The sequence below is a fragment of the Apus apus genome, chromosome 10 (assembly GCF_020740795.1).
Source record: "Apus apus isolate bApuApu2 chromosome 10, bApuApu2.pri.cur, whole genome shotgun sequence".
NCBI classification, from domain to species: domain Eukaryota; kingdom Metazoa; phylum Chordata; class Aves; order Apodiformes; family Apodidae; genus Apus; species Apus apus.
The window spans coordinates 21,196,042-21,218,571 of record NC_067291.1 but is presented as its reverse complement, the minus strand read 5'-3'; the positions used below and the strand labels follow the sequence as shown (position 1 = coordinate 21,218,571).

Here is a 22,530-nt window from a genome sequence, read left to right as displayed (position 1 = left end):
TTGACACCCAGCATTAACCAGCTGAGATCCCTCCAGCCTCACCAAGCACACAACCACAAAGCTTTTGTTAATTATCACTTATAAAAATGCCTCGTCTGTCTGGTGGTGAGACTCGGGTACCTGGTGAGCACTGGCTCACCCTACTTCACTCGCAAACAAGCCCAGGATTCCTCTCCATCCTCAGGAGCCCAGTGCTCATGTTATCTACTGCCAGATAGGAGAGACTGGAATGGCACCAACCCCAATTCTCCCAGGAGCTGCCCCACCAGCACAGGAACTGGCTCTGCCAGGAGATGGAAACTGGTCTCAGCACCATGTCCTGCTCTGGTGAGACCACAACCCAGCCAGGAGCAGGGGGAGGCTCCCAGCTCAGAATCCTAAAGAAAATATGATACAATTATGATTGTAAAATCATTAGGGCCCAACTGGTTCCTGGCTCCAAGCCTCTCCAGGAGGGATTCCCTAATCTTTGCCTTCTCACAGTACAAAGCATATCCTACAAACCCAGCCAGCTTTTCCAGCCTGTTCCCGTCCCTCCTGAAGAGCTGTTGCCATTCCCACCACCATCACAACAGCTTTCCTGGCCAGGACCAAAGGCTGAGCACTCTGGGAGAGTTGAGCCCCGGATTCCGTAAGGAGAACTGGGGACACACACTAGTAGAAGCACAAAGTTCATCCTTGGAGCAGCTAAAAGATCCTGTGGCTTAAAGCACAGCTCTGCTCTCCACATGGATTCTGCAACACCAGCTCCATCCTGCCCTGCAGCTCCTGCTGAGGATCTGCAGGGACAGCTGCTGACCTCACTGAGTGCAATAAGATTTTACTGTGTTTCACCCCTACAGATAACGAGGCAGAAGCACCATGGCATCTTGTGTTTTGTGTGTGCACAGAATAAACTCCATTCCTCATGAAATTCCAGCTGCCAAGTTACTTCTGCAAATGAAGACAAGGTTAGCAGTGGAGGTAATCTCCACAGATGGTGATGATGACCCAAGTGTAACTAGGGCCAAAGAACACTTTGCATCTTTAAAACAACAATGCAGGAGGAACAAAGCGCCCAGCTGCTCCCCAGGCCCATGCCAGTACAGTCCACTGGCAGCTCCAAAAATCCTCTTTTTGCTTAGAAAACAGACCTGTTCTCCACCACAGCCTGAGGCTCCCACGACTTCCCTCTGCACGGGCCCTTGGCAGGAAGAAATCAGCCTCCAAGGACCAGGTATATTTTGCAAATATTCAGTCCTGTCTTGGCCATAATTATGCAACTGACACGAGAACCTCTGTGCTGTACACAGAAAACTGCCTGGCCAGTCCCAAATCCCACAAGTCATCTTAGAAACAACCATATCCTGGCACATCTCACCCAGTAAATCCCTGGAAAATCAGATCATCACAAAATCTGTGCCACAGAGCAAGGGACAGCAAGACCAACGCGTCTTCCCACACTCACCGCCTGCCCAGGGGGTGAGGCTCAGGGACTTCAGCCCTCACTACACTTCTGCTGGTGCCCAAACACTGCTGGATACAGGAGGCAGTGGCTGCTCTTCTGTCTGGAAATGGAAACATGATAGATACTCAACAGCTGCCTTCAACTGCAAGAACTCCTTGTGTCAATGTCCCACAATGTCAATGTCTCCTTCACTGGAGACATTCAAAACCCACCTGGATGCGTTCCTATGTGATGTACTCTAGGTGACCCTGCTCTGGCAGGGGGGGTTGGACTAGATGATCTTTCGAGGTGCCTTCCAACCCCTAGGATTCTATGATTCTATGATTCTATGAATATACAAAACAAAAGAGAAGCCCACGTTATCTTCTCACTCCTTCAAACGTTTCTGAATAGTTGTCCCATTTCTTTCACATCATCTCCTTTGTCCTGGTGCCCAGAGCAGCAACCTTCACTCCAGCCTGGCCTCCACCAGCAGTTTGCCCTGTAGCCCTGGGTAGGTCTGTAGCTGGTTATCCAGTTACATAAGGGACAGAGTAAAACCAGAGTGCACCAGCTCACAGCACCTTGTGCACCACTGGGGTTGGCTAAGAGGGACAGAGCTCTGAGCAACCTGCTCCAGTTGAAGATGTCACTGTTCACTTTGGACTAGATGACCTTTAAACGTCCCTTCCAACCCAGACCATTCTGTGATTCTGAGATGTTGCTGCGCTTGGGTGAAAGCTCCAAGAAATGTTTGAAGTATTAATTCCTCTCTGAAGACAGAGGGTTTGCCTTTCTCCTGGGCTCTGGCAGCAGCTGGTGGAGCTCTGCTCACCTGAGGGAGCACAAGCCAAAACATCTGCTGGGATGATGAAAGAGACCCCAGAGATTTGAGCAGATTTTAGAAATCCACCGAGAGCCACCACAGCTGTACCTGAGTTGGGAATACCAGGAGGGAGCCCAAGGTGGCCAATGGAGAAACAAATTAGGATAAATTTCCCTGAGTTCTGAAGCTTCTAAGAGGCTGATAAGAACAACCAAGAATAAGTAGCTACAAATCCTGCCACAAGAGGGGATTTAGCCTCATCCTTTCAAATAACCCCCAGCCCTGGCAGGACAAACTCAGTCCCTGCAGCACGGCTGCACCCAGCAGCACCTGCTCCCTGTCCCTCCTTGCCCTGCCAGAGCCACCGTTCAAGGAGTCATCAGCCTCACAGGGAGCTCCAGATCATCAACGTGAAGCTGCTCTTTCACTGCTGTGATCATTTACTCTGGAAAATTTTCAAAGGAAATAATTTGACCTGAAACCACCTCATTTGCAGAAGCAACGCCAAAGCTTCCTGCAAGCAACCAGTGCCTGGGGCTTCTGCCCACGAACAAGGGGCTGACAGGGCAGCACCGCCCGCCCACGGCACTAACCAGGCGTGTCTGCTCTTGAAGAACTGACAGCAAATAAAGCCAAGCACCTCCTCTCCCGTGGCAAACCCCTGCTCGCTCTGGGGTCGGGGTTTCAGAGGGTTTGCTCTCCGGCGCCAGCCCCTAAGTGCAGGCACCCTGGCTGAGGCAGAGGGACTGGTCCTGTTCCCAAACTGTGCTCCCCACCGGATATGGGACATGCCTACAAGTTCCCCAGAAGGTTGAAGTGTTGAGGGCACCACAGGGTTTGGGTTTTCCCCTTGGCAAACTCCCACCTCACACAGCACAAGACAAAGCTAAGCACACACCAGCTTGGACCATGTCAGGCTGAGTGCCCAAGGGCTATGGAGTAGCTGTCCCATCCCCCCCCAACAAGGACCCCACCTTCCCTTAACACCCAAACCCACCCCGTGCTGTGCAGGCAGAAGCTGTTCCCAGCACCCCATGCTGAGGAACCTACCTTCACACATGATGCTGCACACCCAGAGAGGACACCCACCCTCCGCTACCTGTGCAGGAACTTCCACAAACCAATGGCATCTCCATCAAGACCTTCCCAAAACCACTGACAGCATCTCAGTGAGGGTCTTGCCTGCTACACAGTCTTTGCTCACCATCATACATGGCTTCCAGGAGAAGCCAACCTACAAGGCTTCAGCTAGAAAACAGATCTGTGTACCAACAGAGAGGGGTCATGGACATTTTTGGTTTCTCTAGTTTTGTACAGGGCAAAGCAAAACCTGGTGCAAAGCTCAGCTCTGCTGCAATGTGGCCACAGACGTCATTCCCATAGACACGATCCCTGTGAGCTCCTGAGGAGTGAGTCAAAAATTAAAAATAAGTGGGCTGCTCAAGTCACTTTCAGTATTCCCCAGACACCTTAAAAAAAGCCTCCTACTGTGAATTACCTAATTTTTACATGACAGAGGCAGAAAAATTATTCTTTCATGATGCTGTTGTACATCTGTTTCTACCATGGCACTGCTCTGTGTGTGTGTATATATATATTTATCTGTATCTATATTTGTCTTCAGCATCTTACATGGGAAAGGGGCAAGCAAAGTAGTTCTTTCAGGAAACTGTCTCCAAAGAGGAGGATAGCTGGCAGTTTCACAGCAGGCAACGTTGTAAAACAGGCATGAAAAGTTAACAGAAAACAGACATTTCAGCTGGTGGAGAAATAGCAGCACTAGGAATATTTTCACCGGGTCTCCATAACAACTCGTGTTTCTGCCTCCCATTAACATGCCAGTAAAGATGTCCCTAGTTTTTCAGTGGACTTCAGTGGATGTTTTTCTCAGCTGCTTTTGGTATCCTGTGTGTTTAAAATGATGTACTTGGAAACTAATTTGAAAGGAAAAGGAGATGAAACCCAAGAAAGCCTCAGCTATGACAGTCACTTTGTCTTCAAAATTCATTGTGCATTTCAGGCAGTTTTCTTCCGAGCCCACAAACCACGTGTATGTAAATGTTAGAGCAAGGAATGAGGGATGCTGCTCAGCACAGGGTGCAGCTGTGCCGAGGTACAGCAGGGCAGGAATGATGGGTTTCTGTTGCAAATACACTTCCAGTGCTATCAACAAAAAACATTCCTTGGAATGGAGCCAACAGTCACCCAGCCCCTGAAACCTGCAGCATTGCTTTTCCGTCCCTAGCACGGGGAGGGCTGTGATCCTGCATCCACTGCAGCCCAGAGACGACGTTGATGGACTTCTCCAGGGCCAGCACTTCTCCTCACTGCCACCAGGAGCCGGTGGTGGCTTTGATGGAGCCGGATGGCAAGGGCCGGGGACGTTCAGAGCCAGACCCGCCATCCAGAGCTGCAGCCTAGTACCCAAAGTCCATCTTACTCCATGTTTCTGGCAGCAGGTTTAGCATCAGCCCCTGTCCCTGCCCCTGGGTCAGGCTGTGGGAGAGCAGGGGAGGCTCCGGGAGCAGAAATAAACGGCTTTGCATGAAGCCTCGTGGTTCCTGGTGCTCCTGGGAGCAGGGAGCAGCCCCTGGTGCAGAACACATCACCTCTGCCCAGGCCTTTGGACAAGGGACCCCATGGAAGGAGCAGCCACCTGCTAACCTAATTCCCAGCAAAAGCAATTGGAAACTCTCAGAAGATAAATAGATAATGAACAAATAACCTTCACAGTAGCCAGGGCTGCAAAAACCCCAAGGCTCCCCTTTGTGTTGAGTGCCTGTTATTAATGATCCTGTCAGGCCTCCTAATGAACTTTGTGCTTCATGTGGAAAACATGGGGTTTGTCCAAGAGCACAAACAAGAGCTCATTTCCATTTATTCCCAGTCTTACGCAAGAAAGTTCTTACACTCTGAAACCAAGAAACCACATTTTTGTATTTATTTTCTCCCGTCTCCACATTCTTGTAGTACTACCAAGGTTTGAAACGAAATGCCACCATCTTCCCAGGAAAACACTTGACACATCGAGCAACAGCAAAGCATTAATTATTCCAAGCCTTTTATACCACCACTGACACCACAGAGAAGAATTTCAAACATTTCCTCAGACAAGCAGCTCAGTCACAGCCAAACCACAGGGCAAGAGCCTTGGGAAGGGCTGCCCCTCTCTGCCAGCCAAGCTGCTCCCTCGGGACGCATCTTGGGGCAGTGACAGCCCTGGAGGAGGGTCCCCAGCACATCCCAAGGGATGGAGCGTTACTGGGCATTGCTGCCTTCTCCTCTGGCAGTCCCTGGTTGCTTTAACAGGTGCCTCCATGACATAGAGTTTTATTTAAAAAGCAGCTTTTCTGAGTCCGGAGAGCCCAACATCAGCATGTTCAGGCAGCTGCTGGGAGCCCCTGACACCTGCAGCCCTGCTCGCCAGCAGACACAGGCTGTTCCCTGGAGCCCAGAGGATGTGGATGCTGAGGCAGAGTCCTCTCCAAACCAGCCAACTACTGGGACATGAAAAAAACCAACAAAACCAACAACAAAACCACTATGGGAGGTGCTGACCCCGCTGCCCCAACCCATTGCCCACCCGCAGCACCTCTGTCCCCCCAACACCATCCCTGAGCCCATCAGGACCAGGAGAACTAGGGATGAGCTCCCCAAGCTCCTCGACATGCTCAGGAATCAAAATTATGGCAAAAGAGATGAAGGATTCATCCAAACTCAGACAATTAACTGTTCATTCAACATGGGAATATTACCAAAGTAAACTCAGGATAATCAAATAAAAAAGGCTTTATCTGAAACAGAATATTCAGGTACTATCTAGCAGCACCAAACCCCTGCTCACACCTTTATCAAGCACAGCCAGAGGTTAATTTTGCTGAGAGGTTCAACCAGTGCCATTATCTGAAATGTAAATAAGACCTTTAAAATCAGCTCTGCCTCCCAGTGCTTCTTTCTCCCCACGCCGTGGAGAAGCCAGATGACATGCAAGAGGGGCCACAAGCCGGTGGGGGGGGTTAAAGCCCACCCACAGCCTCCCACGCCACCGGGGTGAGGGGCAGCAGCAGAACCAGCCGGGACAAAGCTCCTCGCAGCAGCCTGGCTCCCCGGCTGCGCGCCGGGACTCCAGCACCGCGCCCGGGAACCACCGCGCACGCTTTGGGCACTTTCTCCATATTTAAGTAAAAATAGAAATACATAAATTAGAAACAACAGGCGTAGAAACAGCCTGGGTGAGGAAACGCTACGGATCTTGGCAAGACGTGAAATATCTGCACTCGTGAGGGAATGACCTTCAAAACTCATTCAGCGCTCGCAGCCGCGCGGGCTCGCCGGGCGTTACACACCCCTACTATCAATGCCTCAGGTCTGCACGGGCTATAAACACTTGGCTCATAAGGTAGCAAGAAAGCAACAGAAAACAAAATATTTAAGCGGGGTAACCTTGACTGCGAAGGCAACACCAGCCAAGTCTTTGTACCTCCGGTCACGCATCCTGAACAGCAGATCCCTGCTTGCTATGCTGCACACAACGCGAGCCCCCGAAAGACGTGATCAATTAGCGTTTTCTCTTCAACAACAACAACAAAAAGACATGCAAAATGACAACACCTTGTTAACTTCAGGACAGAAAATCCAGATTTTTCCAAGCTGCATTGCCCACACTTTCTCTCTCAAACTACTGTTTTCCACCTAATTTGTATTTAAAACAACCTCTGAGAGACGAATTAGTTTTGCTTATGCAAAATAAACTGGGTTGCCGTTAGAGTTGTTTACTGGGTCAGACTTTACAACCCAGGTGGGGGAGGTGAGGGAGCAGCATTAGCATTCCTCAGCCGTTCCTTGCATGGAACGCCGTATTTATCTATTTTAGACAATTTAAGCGAACCCGACGGTGCCTCCCGTCGCCTGCAGCACGCCCCGGGACCCGTCCTTTAGCGTTTACAGCGTGTTCCGCCGGTGCATGAAGATACGCTCCGTCCTCCCGGGTGCTGCAGGACGGGGAGAAGTGGGGAGACCCAGCGGAGGCTGGAAGGAGGGACCTGGTGCTACTGACATGTTGAGTCACCTTTTTACTCAAAACTCTGCCCTGAATTTTCCATTGCCCAGGGACCGAGCGGCTGCCCGCAGGAAGAGTTGGGAGGGCTAGAGCGAGCAGGTTTGCAGCCAGCTGCCTGGCTGAGAGGGTGAGGATTGTAGGAATGAAGAGTACAAGCCGCGAGCCAGGGATGCTCCTCTCAGCCCTCCCGTCACCAGGTCCCGTTACCTTACTCGTGGCAGCGGAGCCAACGAGCGCGCTGGAGAGTTTTTAGAAATACGACATTCCCGGGGCTCGGGGCGCTGAGCGATGGCCCCGCGCAGCCCCGGGGGGGGGTCACGGCCCCGGGTCCTGCCCTCCCGGCACACGGGGCGCTAGATGCGCACCCCGTCCCCGCGCTCCGGACTATTACAAAACCCAACCGCTCATTAGAGCGGAGCCGGGCGCTAACGAGGGAGGCAGAGCGGGGCACCCCGGGATGCGGCGGAGGCCGGGGAGAGTCCGTCCCTGCCCGGCTGCAGCCCCCCCGCATCCCTGCCCGGCTGCAGCCCCGCTACTTTACTTCTCCCCGAAGTCCTTCCCGCGATGCGCGGAGCCTCCGCAGCCGGCAGCGGAGGGCGAGCACCGCCCGGCTCCGCGGGGCACGGCCGAGGCTCTCCCCAGCCCCGCTCCGGTTGCGCTCCGGGGGCTGCGGGCACCCCCGCACCGGGGGAGAGCGGGCGGCGGGGGGTGTCTGGCAGGCGGGGGGGCTGCTCTGCCCGGGGCTGGGCGCAGCCAGGGGCGGGGGGGGGATCTGCCTTTGTTCGCGGCCGCGGGGCAGGACCGGGCCGCCCCCGCCGCCCCGCTCCTTTTGTCTGCCGGTTGCGGGGACGCCGCGACCCCGTGGCGGGGCTGTCCCACCCCCGCCGCCCCCCGCGCCCCCCGGGACGCTGACCTGGATGGTGCAGGTGTACTCGCTGTCGTCCAGCAGCCGCACGGTGCAGTTGTACTCGCGGTCCAGGTTCCTGCTGCTGCCACTCATCCACCTGCTCAGCATCTTCCCGAGCCGGGCGGCGGAGCGGGGTGCGGAGCGGGGTGCGGAGCGGCGGGGGCTGCCGGCGGAACCTCCGCTCACATCCCCGCTGCCGGGCGGTGCGGAGCGGTGCGGCGGGCGCGCCCCCGGCCCGGCCCTGCCCTCCCCGCTGCGGGCCGAGCGGCGCGGAGCGGCGCGGAGCGGAGCGCAGTGCCCGTCCCCGGGCCGCGGCGCACGGCGGCAGGGGTGGAGGCAGGCCCGGGGGGGGCGACCGGCGCCGGCTGCGGGGGCCAATCTCGGCGCCGCGGCGGTGACGGGCTCCGCCGCAAACCAATGCGGCAGGAGATGCGCGGATCCACCGCCTCCGCGGGCAGCCCCCAGCGGGAGGGGGCTCCGCGGGCGCGGAGGGGCGAGGGGGCGGGCTGCATGCGAGGAGCTGCACCGGGCGGAGGGGTGTGGGGCTCCCCGGGGACACCTCGGCTGCGGGGGTCCTCACCTCCTGCCCTCTGTCCCCTCGCCTGGCAGCCCCCCCCAGCACCGGGGGAGCAGCGGGGCAGGGAGTGGGGGCAGCCCCCTGGTGCTGAGGGACAGGGTTTAGTGGTGGCCTTGGCAGTGCTCGGGTTAACGGTTGGACTTGATGATCTTAAAGATCTTTTCCAACCAAAACGATTCCATGACTCTAGGTTTGCATGTCACAAGTGATGCTGAGTGGGTGGGTGTGTGGGGCCAGGGGTACCCTCAACCCGGACCCCCCTGAGAGGAGGGTGGAAGAGAAAGCTGTGTCCCTGGATGGAGGTGGATAAACCCGACCCAGGAGGCCTGCAAGTCACTGCTGAAATACCCACTGGCACCCGGCTCTCAGGGTGAGGAGGTTGGTGTTCCCATGGAGGGCTCAGCTCTCCTGTCCCTCTGAGCAGAGTAGGACACCAGCCCAAATGCTGAGGTGGTCCCCAGGGCTTGATCTTTGCTCTTAGTGTTCATTTCCTATAGCAGGAAACTTTTGAATTGCAAGGTTATTAGACAAAATGGACTCTAAAAGGGATCAGTGTTTGCTCAGATGCAGCTGGTGCTTCTCTGGGGGAGGGAAATACCTGGTGGCAGTGTCAGCAGCAAGCAGGGATGGGAGCCTGGCCAGCAGCACTGCAGATCTCTGCCTCCAGCCCTGGCTGTTCCCCATCTGGGTGTCACACTCTGTCCATGGCCACCCCTGCACAGAGAAAGGCTGCCCCCAAGGAGTTCAGCGATGCTCCCACCACCCCCTGACAAATTCCTGAACCAAACAGGCCACAGTGAGGGTCTGTGTTGGGCTGCCCCTGGTCCATCCCGCTGCTCCTTCCTGACTCAGCTCACCTGTGCCTGCAGACAGCCCTTCATCCCCCGCAGCTGTGGTGAGCTCTGACCTCCCTTCACCAGCCCCAGCCTCCGACTCCGGCTGCCCAGCTGTCTCACTGGTCCCTGAATTATCTCTGCTCCAAATTTGCACATTCCCTGATTTCCCAGCTAGAAAGACAGTTTACAAACCCACATTCCTTGCATTTCCTCAGGCAGTTCAGGCTCCTTCCCACCATCCCTCTCCAGGCTTCCGGGCAGCAACCCTGCCCATACTGCGATGCTCAGCCCAGCTCTTCCCAGGTCCACTCCAAAGGAGAAATGCTCCAAGGTGCTGGTGGCTTTCCAGGCTCGTGTACCCCTGACACACCATCCTTGCTGCAGGGAGACCGTGCTCCAGTATGCAGGGCTGGGACCCTGGTGCTTTCCTTTGGAACCATACAGTTCAGGAGCTGTGCCCATGGTGAGTGACAAGAAATGGGTCTTTCCCAGCCCCTGCCTCCCCATTCCCAGCCCAGCTGGCCATACTGGATCTGTCCATCAGGCTGGATGCATCCCTGTAATGGTTTTGCTCTTGGAGGGACCACAGAGGAGAACCAGGCTCAGTTACCTTGGTATCCACAAGACAATTAATCCCAATATCCAATTAATATAAAAGACAGAGTGGGAATGGGAAGTTGCAGGCAGTGGTGCTGCAGCAGTGAGACACAGACAGTGGGCAACATCTTGGAGAGGACGTTGTTCTGCTGGAAAAAAATTATGGCAAACCCAGAGACTTGGCCCATGAGGGGTGTCTATTGTGGGACTGGATCCTGCAGCTCCACAGGAAGATGGGCTGTGCCCAGCACGTCGTCAGGAGGCGGGACACAGAGCCCCAACAACAACGGTGCTTTGCACAAAGAATGAGACTCATTCCTGAACCATCTGGGCACTTTTACAAAGATGCTTGTATTCACTAAAGTAGCTGCTACTTTGTCATGTATTCCACTCTGCATAAATTGTTCATCTGCCTCAGAGCTTCCCTTCCGAACCAGCTGAACTGTTAACGAAGAATGGGATCCTCAGCATTAGCAGGTGCTGCTTTCATCAAGAACAGAAGCTCTGAGCCAGCTGAGCAGCTTAATGAAGAGAGCATTCATGGCACAGCAGCCTGGCTGTGTCAGGGAGCCTCTCACCCATGCCACGGCTCAGCTATTAACTTTGTTCCTCGACCAAGAGAACAGTTTTGCTGAGGTTCCAGTTTTTGGCACAGAAAGTGTGGGGGTTTTTCTAAAGATGCTCTCTGAGGAGCTGCAGGAGCCCCTTGGCTGAGTTCATCTCCTCCTCAGAACAGGGAGGGTGGCTGGAGCTGGACATCTGAGGGCAGCTCCACACTTCTCTCTCAAACCACCTGGTTTGGTCTCAAGCACATCAAAGGCTGGGAGATGCCTTTGTAAAAGTGCTGTCTGTTCCCCAGCTTTGATCGACAAGAATGCAGTTTTGATGAGTAATATGTTGTGGTTTTTTTTCTTTTTAATAATTAACACGGTAAATTCTACAAATTCTCCATCTTTGGATTCACCATTACTTGTGGTTTTCAGCTCAAAAATCCCAAGTGCAGCTTTCTAAACATATATTTAAAGTGAATTCTGTGACATTTTTGCTTTCTGGTAGGTTATATTTCACTAAGAGATTGTGCCTTAAACCCTTGGGAGCACCAAGTGTGGGGGTCTCTGCTGCCAGCAGAGCAGAAAGTTCCCCAGGAGGGCAGCCTGAAGCCTCAACCTGAGGAGAGCACCTGCATGAAAAACATCTCCAAGCATCCAGCACAGAGCAGGAGAAGTGTCTGCAGAGCCGTGCTGGGGATCTGTGCCCAGGTGCAGTTGACAAAGAGCAATAACAGTTAAGGCCAATCCAGGCTGGTGAGTTCAGGTGATGTTTGGACAGTCCCCAGCTGTGTGAATACTTAACATGAACAGAAGCAAAGATGCAGTAACTGCCTTAAATTCAAAAGTAATGCATTGTTCTCTACCTGTCTCAGGGATTGCAGTATTTCTATTGCAATAGAATGTGTCATGCATTGTCTGTTTATCCTCCCTAATCTATATATTTATCAACCATTATAAGTCACCATGCCCAACCAGCTGTCATGGAAGCAGTTGTGGAGGAGGTGTGGACAACAAACCTGGCTGTGGATCTGAGTTCCTTTACCTTCTTTGGGTCTGAATCTGCAATAAATGCTCGTATATTCTTCAGACAGTATTTTCCTACGATAGGGAATATTAATAAACACTATGGTAACCAACAAGAGCCCCATCCCTGGCTTTAGGCCAGGATTTCAGAACAGCATCCTGGTTCCAGAGGGGAGATTTTCACAGGGGATGCAGACGATGGAGTGTTCCTCCATCAGCTGATCTTTATGGAAGCCCTTCAGCTGGTGTTTGTACATCTTTCATCCTCAGCTGAGCACCAATGGCCATAGGAAACATTTGGACCAACAAATGAGTTACCTCCTCCAGCAAAATTAGGTCATTTAGGCTTTGCTGATGTCCCTCAGACACATCTCATGCAGCAGTGGTGGTGGGACTGGCAAAATGAGAAAGTGAAGAAAAGGGGATGAGGTAGGAGAAAAGGGCAGTGAGGATAGAAGTCAGCTTAAGAAGGCCAGGAGTGAAAGAAGGGGCTGGAACCATCTCAGAACAGCCTCACATATACCCACAGGGGAACAGGCTGTAGCATCTAGCCTCACAACTCCCAGGCCTTTAAAATTTTAACCATAATTTGCAATTATAACCAGAGGATAATATTTCAGCCTGTTAGGAGGAGGGTGAAGCACATTAACTACTGCTGACATACAGGGATGGGCTCATTAGACACAGGTCTCCTTCAGTTCTAGCACACAATTTTTTGGCTCAAGGCAAGTGTTTCAGAGAGTAATTACAGAGCCTGTGCTGCTGGGCAGGTCACAGGAGTTGTCCACACAGACCTTTTTACTCCCCTGTGGGCTGCAGGATGCTGGGAAGAGCCTGGCAAGGGGCAGTGGTGAAGCTCAGAGCCCTCTGCAGCCCCACATATGGTGGGTTCAGTGCAGGTTGTCACTGCAGGTCACCTGTGGCAATGGTGGAGACAGAAGGAGAGGGGGGGCCCGTGCTCAGGGACCACTGTCCCAGGGAAGCTTTGCCCAGCCCCAGCTCAGAGCAGTGTGGTTTGTAACCCAAAAGGCTCTGCTGGGCAGGACGGGCTGTGAGCAGGACCCCCCCGCACTGCCGTGGTCCCCCTGGTGTCACACCCTGTGACACACAGCACAACGGGTGGCCTAGAGAAGCAGCACCTCTCCAGAGGGGTTTGCTGCTACACTCACCAGCAAAGGCAGAGATCCTTGCATGGAAGTTTCTCCTGCTGCCTGCCAGGGCTGCAGTCCTCCCGCAGCAGATGCTGTCAGTACTGCTGGGTCGCTCCAGAGCATTTTAGTTGTTCTCCTCCACATTGGTGCCGGCCATGACCTTGCCCCGGGACCCCCATGCTCTCCTGAAATGCCTCAGCCATGGGCAGTATCAGACCTGTCTCCTCACCATCCCTTCTGGTTGCATCCAACAGGGCTTGGGTGTTCTTAAGCACTGGAACAAGCTCCCCAGGGCAGTGGTCACAGCACCAAGCCTGCCTGAGCTCAAGAAGCATTTGGATGATGACCTCAGGCACATGGTGTGATTCTTGGGGTGCCCTACACAGGGACAGGAGTTGAACTGGATCCCTTCCAACTCACCATATTCTATGATTCTGTGATTCTATAATTCTATGATTCTGGGAAATGGTTTCCTCCACAAGGCAGAGCCTGTATCTTCTACCAAGTTCCCTGCTGGATCAAAATCACCAGCCCTTTTTTGGTCCTAAAGATCCATTTTGGACTCTTCTCCCTGTATTTCTTCATTTTCCTTGGGGAGCTCTTCATGGCTGAGCCCTTTGCTGTGGGGAGCTCAATCCCTGCTCTCCGCATGGTGCCCACAGCACCACCACATCTCCCTTGCTGGGGGAGGGCACTTGTGAGGGAGAGAGACAGCCCCAAATGTGAGAGCTCAGGGCAGCACCCGGCAGAAAGCAAGTGCTGACTCCTTCCCCTTCCCAGAGCTCATGGGAGAGCTGTCAGGAGCAGCTCTGCTCTGTGCACTCACAGCTGACTCCTGATCGGAGGCATCGTGCTTGTGAGATGAGACACGCAGGATTTCATCCTCTTTCTGAGTCACTGGTTTGGCAGACATTTACATCACCAGTCCTTGAAAGTGCAAATACAACTTCCAGTCTCCATGGGTACTCATGGAGGTAACACTGAAAAACGCTCTCGGCAGTTTCGTGCTAGCAAGATGCGCTCTGGTTTGTATTTAGGGAATACAAACAGGGAACAGTTCTGAATCCAGCCCAGAAATCCATTTAAAAGATTCCTATAAATCTATTTACAGACTGTTTCTGCAAATGTTGCAACAGGCAGCAAGGAGGGTGTTTCTGCCTCTGTCTGGAGACTTTGTGCTATGAACTGGGGGGTCCACATAAACTTGTACTGGGGTCTCGTGTCCCCACCAACACACCCAGGGAAATGATGCCATGACCCACCACTGTGCATCACAGCCAGTGCTTGGGATTTCTTTTATGATTCTCATGATATTTAGTGACATTTTTCCAAAAGTCTCACTTCTTGCTCTCCATGACTAAGAAGTAATCACAGTCTCTGTCACAAAAAAAGTAATCCATCCCTCCCGATTGCAAAAGAAGGCTTGGAAATGTGAGGCATATGGCCCAGAGTGTGCTCAGCAGGGGTCAGAAATGAGACAGCAGGCAAAGCAGCCCTGGGGTTTTTTGCTCTCCATCTCAGGCTTTGCACCCCTGGCTCCTGATTTTCAGACATGAGGCCTTAGATTTGCTAACGCGGCCCCTGCTGTGCATGGAAGAATTTAAGTGTAAGTAAATACTTTTCAAGGTCACTTGATGGACTTAGGCACACAATCCAACAAGATCTGGGCACCATAACTCTGTTCAGCTCCGCTGAAGGCCCATCCATTAAGTGTCCATGAGAACCCTGGCTTGTGTGGGGCTCCTGTCCTGCTGCCTTCTCGGGACTGGGCTCCCTGGGTGTTATCAGGCACTGAAAGGCAGAAAAAAAGCCCTCACAACGCTGGAGCCAGCGTTCAAACCAGCCAAGACGAGTGGGAAGGCACCAAGTGTGGGAGGGCTCCGGCACTGCAGGAATTTGGGTGGCATTTCCTTGCAGGGGAAGATGGTAATAACTCAGAGCAGCTGCCAAGGGTGGACGCATGGGGACCATCCAGCGCTGGTTTGGGGAGCTGCAGGTTCTGGGTCTGGAGCCAAGATGAGCAGGAGAAGCTGAGAGCAGGGTCCTGGGTCCTGCTGCACGTGGTGTGACAGCAGGAGGCTGCCACAGGGCAATGGATGGGAGGGGAAGGGGTGGAAAGGGATGGGATGGGATGAATGTCAGCAAGTAAGGATGGCACTGGGAGACGGTGTCACAGTTGGGGAGGGGCAGGTATCAGGTATGACTCTTCTCAGCATCACCAGCCAGGCCACCCCATAGCGAGACACTTGACAAGCCCTTGCTGAAATAAAAAAAAGTAACAAGTGCCCCAAGCTCCGTGTTTTCCCGGGCTGCCGAGGGGCGGGAGCAGCCGCCGCGGTCACCAGCCCCGGCGGGGCGGCGCTGCCCCGGGCCGTGCGCGGGGGCAGAGGAGCTGGCGGGCTTCCCGCAGCAGCGACAGCACGGCTCGTCCTCCGTCTTCATTGCAGCCTGGTCCCCAGGCTCTGCCAGCGGGCGGCAGGACCCTCCCGAAACGCCGCTTTCCTTGAGGAGGGCAGGGGGCTGGGCGGCCTGGGCTGAGCGAACAGCCCCGCAGCAGCACGGGCGTGACAAGCGCTGGATGTCACCGGGATCTCATCCAAACCACTCCTGGCGTTTCTGCTTTGAACTCTGCCTGATTCTTCCAGTGGCAGGCGGAGGGGCTGTCGCTTCGGCTTCTCGTCCAGCCGGGCGGGAGGAACAGCCCCCGGGTTCCTCAGCACCCGGAGCAGCCCCGGGCAGGGCAGGAGAGCCCCGAGGGCCAGCGGGAGGAGTGGGATGCCCACCCCCCACCCCGGGGCTGGGAGGATGGATGTGGCTCTTGCACGGAACAGGCTGGAGACGCCTTCTTTCCGTTTGCAAAACGTCTTCAGAGGCTCAGTGGGAAGAGGACGGCTGCTCCTGCAGCCCCTGCCACGGCTCTGCAGATAAATGTGGAATGACAACTGTCTGCCCGGCACATTCCCAGCCTGCGGGTCTCATCCTGTGCCCCAGCGTGCTCCCAGTGCTACCCCACCAACCAAATGTTCCATTAGCATTTTTCCAAACAAAGGAGGAACGGGTGATGCTCCAAAATTCACACGCACATTGTGCAGATCCGATAGATTCTAAACCAATGTTTGCCAGGGGAAGAGAGGGGAGGGAGCTGGTCAGCCTCACACATCTTGCTGAAACGACCAGTGCTTGGGCCCCGTGTAAAGAAAACACATTTGCATGATGAGTGTTTCAGGCAACGGGCACTGCTTTTCCCAATTTGCTTTTATTTTTCTCTTATATATGTTTAAAATTACTGCCTTCAAAATGTTTCTTCTAGAACCCTGTGTCTGAAGAAAATGGACTCCTGGGGTGATTCTACATGTAAAAATTCAACAGCCTGGGTTGGATACTCACTGCTTATTACCTTCATTTTATATACAGATTTTTGGGCAATTGTAGATGCAAGAGAACTGCAAAGATAATTTGCCCATTTTCAGCCACGTCATGAGGCTGTCAGCAGGGAGGGGATAATCCCTTGCATTTCTGAGCCTTGTGCATTTACTGCACATTTTGGATGGAAAGAGATAAAGAGATTTGTGGTAGCTGTGAATGTGCTGAGGTGCTGCTGGCCCTGCAGATGATCTTCAAAAATCGTGGCAGTTTGGTGACACGACCGTATGTGACCATGTCAGAGCACACAGTGAGCTGGGATAACGAAGCTCAAGCTGAAGGAGCAGGCTGAGGCTGGGGGGGAAGCAGCCAGCCATTCCCACTGCCTCCATCCTGCCCCTCAGGATGGTGCTGGCTGTGGAGCTGGGCTTCCCTGGAGCCTGAGGAGGCAAATCCAGTTTGCCACTCCACAGCTCCCAGCCTGCTGGAGTTCATGCTGTTTCTATTGATAAGAGCCTGGAAAATCAATGCGGAGATGATGTTGACTTGTTATTTCAGTACAAGGGCCTTTTCTCCACCAAACGGACCCTTTATACAGGTTAATGAATTTTAAGGACAAAGACGCATTTCAAAGGATTTTACTCACCGAGGGAGGATGAAAGCTCTGGCAGCCTCATGCTGCAGCAGGGCTGCTCTCTGGACACTACAGCAGCAGCCCTGGGTACCAAGTGAATCCTTCCTTTCCACTCCAGGAAACCCTGGGGTTTGTGCTTCTGCTTTGTTTGGGTTATTTTTTTCTTTGTGTAAAGTTACCCTTTTATTTAGAGTCAACATGAAGTTTCTTTGTCCCCGCAGATTTCTGAGTGCTGTCTGGGAGGCAGAGATTGTGCTGAGCTGCAGAAAAGAACTTAAAGAGTACGTATTGTGCATGGGAAACAGAAGGAGCTCCCACAAGGACAAAATACCCTGGTGGAAGCATATTTAGGAAAGCAACTGGCATCTATAGTACATGGTTTCCAAAATGCAAGAAGCCCATTTATCTGGGCTGTTATCTCACTGTCCTTTTGGGTAGCAACACAGAGAGCTTCCCTCTTCCTTTTGGTCTGCTTTGTCAGTGCCTCCTCCTACCCCAGCCAGGAGGGGCCATATCCTGGCTCCTGCCTTTCAGTGCTGAGGGAATGTGGGTTCCTTAGGCCTGAGACAGACCCCAAAGGTTGATTTTTTTTCTAGACTTTATCAGGAGGAATCAAGAGGAACTGAGCAGCACGTGGGCAGTGCCTGGCTGCCCAGGGAGCAGCAGTCACCACCCGTGGCATTTGGCAGAGGGATGGTCCAGCCCCCAGCGTGCACAGGAATGTACTGGCAGATCCACCTAATGCTCTGCAGAAGTTAGTTTGTGTACAAGTGCAATCAGGATATCACCTGTGCTAAGGCAAACCTTTTAAAAACAAAAGTGCATTACATTTGCACAGTTGTAGTTGATCTGGTATTAAATACACATTCTACTAAACACATTTAGTAAACGAGCACATTTATTAACTGTAGTAATATTTTAATATACTTGATCTTTCTAATTAATTTAATTAGGAACAAAGAAACTGAGAAGAAAACAGAGACAGAAAAACAACTGAAATGCAGCACTCTCCGAGAGCTGCTTGCTAGGCAGTCGATAAATGCCACTGCAATCAACAGCCAAGTATTTCTGAGCAAAATTGTACTCTTGTTCTGAGACTAAGCTTGGAAATGAAAACCTGATACCTGGGAAATGAGAAAAGGGGAACCAGAAGCCATAAAATACACAAAACTGATGAAGAGAAAAACCCTCATCAGATGGGAAGGATCAGAAACACCCATCAGACCTGTGTGTTTAGAGGGAGCAATGGGATAACCTCATGTTGGACCACAGCTCCTCCCAAATAGCAGGACAGGTGATTTTTAGGCACACAGGTGGCCAGGCAGGGAGCTCTGTCCTCTGGACCCAGCAAGGAGCAGAGGGCAAGGCCTGAACCCCAGGAGAATGACAAACACATTGCCAGTCGGTGGGCAACCAGGGGAGATGTGAAATAGCCACAGTTGGGAACATCTGGATCTGAACAGAGTTGGTTGACCCAATGCTGTTGAGTTTGAAAACGTTGCTGAATACTGGGAAAATCCAGACACAAGCAGAGTGCTGAGGCCGCACTGACAGCCAAGCAGACTGGCATGTTTCTAGGCAGGAAAGCCAACGGAAAAATTGAGACAGAATTAAGGGACTAAAACGTGATTATAGCGAATAGAGCTCCATAGACAGCAGGCTCTCACATACACCTGTCTTCATTCCTTGGTAAGAGAACAATCAAGTGCAGCTGTGCAGATGAGCTCTGACCTGGGGTGTGTGAAGAGGAGCCTCACCCAGAGGTGCAGGCTGAGGAGCTGCTGGCCAGCTGGCCATGCCCTGCCACGGCCCCGCACCGGCACCGCGCCCCAGCGCCTCCAGGCACTGGGACTCGTCCCTTTTAATCAGCAAATTGTTAGCAAATGCAAGATCACTGCTGACAAAACACAGGGATGATTAACAGCCTGGCAGGACAGGCACTAACAAGGAAGAGCAGCTGAGGCACACAAGCACTCTGAAACACTCTGCTCATCCAAATGGAGAGGGTTTAATATGGAGAGTGTTTTAATACGGCTGAGAATGAGTGAGTGCCAGCGCCAGGCAGCGGCGTGCGCTGAGGATGCTGGAGATGGCTCCTGGAAAGCCCTGGGAGAGCACGGAGGGCAAAGCAACACAGCAGGAATGGCCAGGGTGCTCCCTGGCAAGGAAAGCCAACAGTGAGAAGAGCAGGGCAGTGAATTTGCCCATGGAAAACGCAATTTCCCAGTGTTTACTGCATTCACATTTGGTGTTTGAGCTCGGAACAGAGATGTGCAGAGAGCGCAGGAGAGAACGGGTAAAAGCACTGAGGGGCTGGCAAAACTACCCTGTGAGCTCCATCTGTTTCACTTAGAACAAGGAGAGTTGACTTTATTAAGGCATATAAATAACTTTATGGTAAGGAAAACACCTGATGGTTAAAGGTTCTTATATTTAGCACTGAAAGGCAGAGATGGTGCCAATGGCTGGGAGACAAAGCAGAGAAGCTGAGATGAGAGATGAAGCACGTGGGGCTCACAGCCAGGCTGGGCCAGCCTGGGGAGCTGGGCTCCATGACTCTGCACATCTTTAAAACCCAATTCTACAAAATCTGTCTTACTGGAAGGCAGGTTCCTGCACGTGGGGCCACCACAGCCCTGAGATGAATCTGCTCCATTTATTCTCACCGGTCCCGAACCTCTGACTGGTTGGACCTTGCAAAACAGAGACTGGATGAACGCTGTTCTACAAAAAGCAGGTGGGGAAGATGGAAGAGAGAGGAGTTTAAAAATGAGATAAAGGCTTTGAAAGCAAATAGCAATTAACCTTCCTGTTCTGAAAACCCAGCTTCCATGAGCTCAGACACATGGCACCAGGGAGGGGGAGCACTGTGTGCCTCTGGCTGTGGATGTGGTGCCAGCACAGCTCAGCCTCACACAGGCTCCCCTGCCACCACGGGCACTGCAGCGTGGGCCCCAGGAGCAGGGAGGGGTGTCACCTCCATGCCCTAGGTGGCACTGGGGACAGGGCAATGTGGTCCATGTGTTGCTGCATGAAGCCAGGGCAATGGAGAGGGGAGGCTTTTTGCCATGGGCAGCCAGTGGGGATGGCAGCACAACCCAGTGTGGCCTGGATGGAGTAGCCACCACCTGAGCACCATGGAGCTGTGGAGAAGGAAGTACAGGCACAGAGCAAGAGGGCAGGACCCTGCTGCAGGCAGGGCTGGTTCTTCCTACCTGAAAGTGTGCCCCTCTGCACCCCTCTCTGCTGCAGCACCTCCTCAGGAGGGTGAGGCACCTTCCCAGGGGTGTAATGTCCACGCCCTCCTCCCAGCAGAACACGATTGCTTTAGGCAGAGCTGCATTCTGTTAGTCAGCTGAAACAAGTGCATTACACCCTTGCATAATAAATCCATTGCTGTGCCACTGAAGAAACCCTGTACAACATGGAGCATCTAATGTCCTTCGGCAGAGAAGAAACCACCAGTGGCTGCATCCAAGAGTACTGGCAGGATCTGAGAGCCAAGACCTGTGGCCACAAGGGCAGAAGGAGCTGGAGCACAGGATGGTGACAGCAGGGGCTCAGCACAGCCAGCCAGGCTCAGGGCAGGCATGGCCATGAGGACCTTGACCATGGCAGTCCCTTCTTCTCAGCTCTGACACGTGGGCAGCTCTGACAAGCTGCAATTGTATTTTTGTACCTTCCAAGCAGACAGCAAAAATACAACCTAGCAGAGAGCAGTGACACACCTTTCTGGTGCATAGCGTCTCTGAACCAGGGTGAGGTGGCTCAGCTTGACTGTTAGAAAAGTCTTGTGCAAAACACAGGGAGCTGAGACCAAGTGGGACAAACAGAGGCAGGCAGGGCTCTGGAGGCAGGCAGGGCTCTGGAGGCAGGCAGGGGCAGGGGCAAGACATTGTCTGGGAGCAGCGGGTGCCAGCGCAATCTCCGCACATGGGTGGTGGGACCCTGATCTCAGTGTCACTTCTCAGGCTGGCACCTCAGCCCAGTTCCTGTCCTCAGCACCCCCATCCATGACCCACATGCTGGGCACAGACAGACCTGCAGAGCCATTCCCCCGGCCCAAGACATTGGCACTATCTGGAGGAGCTGTCAGCTTCCCTCAGGAGTGGGAACACTCATAAATATGGAGTGGAAAATAGTTCAGTCCCTGGGAGCAGCAGCTCCTCGCACAGCCCATTGCCATGGTACCTGCCAGCAGCTCACAGCTTTGCTTCGCACGTCCTACTGCTCTGAAAGGATCTTTTTTAAGAAGCAGCATTTTAAAACTGAGCAATGACGAGAAGCATCTTGCCATCCCACCTTGGCACCCATAAACCCAGTGACCTCAGTGTGTGTTTGGTGAGTTATATTAACTCAACATATTCCAGAATATACACCCAAGAAGTCCTGACGAGCTGCACCCCACCAAGTCTGTTACTGATATTTTATCACATTACTGATGACTTCAGTAGTGAATGGATCTTCCTAACTTGGTTCCAGGCAAGCCGGGGAGATTTGTAACAACAGTAAAATCAGGTTTTTACTCTAGGAACATGAGTTTCATCACCAGAGCATTTCACTGCAGCACTTACAAATCCATCACATTTCCCCCCGTACTGGGAAAAGCCTTAACTGTCCCATGAGGTCTCCAGGAACTCTGCAGACAGCTTACAGTGATGCCCATAGTTGTCTTCAATCAGCTTCTGACCCCATCTCACTCTTACACCTTTTGTTGAGGCTGCCCCTGCAAGCCCAGAGCTGCTGGCTGGGCCCTGCTCAGGGCAGCTGGGGGAGCAGAACGGTGGGGCCAGGACCAGGGTGGCCACATCCATCCCTTCTGCAGAGCCAGGAGCCAAGAAGGGTCAGCACAGCCTTCCAGACCTCAGCCCCTCCTGTCCCAGCAGCTTTCAATGCAAGGGAGTGCCAATGGAAAAGGCAGGGTTCCCATGGGAACGGAAAGTGCTGACATTTCTAAACTAAAAAAGGAAAGAAGCAGCAAAGTCTGAGCTCAGCAGGACTCCGTGGACACGGAGGTGTGGGTATGTTGCCTTCTTCCCTCTCCTGTACTAGAAGGTAGGATACTTTTAAACTAATTCCTGTTAGGACTCTGGCATGGCCCACATGATGCAAGCCAGGTTTCTGTTTCATCGGTCTGGGTGCTTTAATTCAGGCCACTTGCCTGCAAGATTAATTTTTATGCAGGGACATATTCTGCAGCCTTTACCTGTAACCACATTAAGGGAGACGGAGCATCCACACGCAGCCACGCGGAGCCATTTATCTCTCTCATGCAAAATGATTGAGATAAATAAGGCAAATTAAACTGCCATATTGTTGTAGCTAAATTATTTGCAATGGCAACACAAAATGGACTTGCTGCACAGTAATTAAGTGTCCTAAGGGTAAGATGGGAAGATCTTTAGCTCAGAGAGATGTTTCTCTTCCTGTCAGATCCAAATGATGTTGGAAGTGGATGGTGATTCAGTGGAGATGCTGACACTGGACACCAGTTTCTCCAGCAAATGGGCACAAGGGCTGCCCCAGATGCTGCTGGGCTGGAAGAGGTGCTGTACAGCACAAACAGCTTTGCTGTTTCAA

At 52.9% G+C, this 22,530-nt stretch overlaps 1 protein-coding gene across 1 annotated transcript in view; it reads right to left on the bottom strand.

Moving 5' to 3' along the window:
* FRMD5 (FERM domain containing 5) overlaps nucleotides 1-8,375 on the bottom strand; it is a 66,049-nt gene extending 57,674 nt beyond the window's left edge. Inside the window, exon 1 of the mRNA XM_051628888.1 lies at nucleotides 8,225-8,375. Coding sequence (XP_051484848.1) covers nucleotides 8,225-8,326 — 102 coding nt within the window. The 5' untranslated portion in view covers nucleotides 8,327-8,375. The remainder of the gene's footprint in view (nucleotides 1-8,224) is intronic.
* Between the last annotated feature and the right edge of the window lie 14,155 nt (nucleotides 8,376-22,530).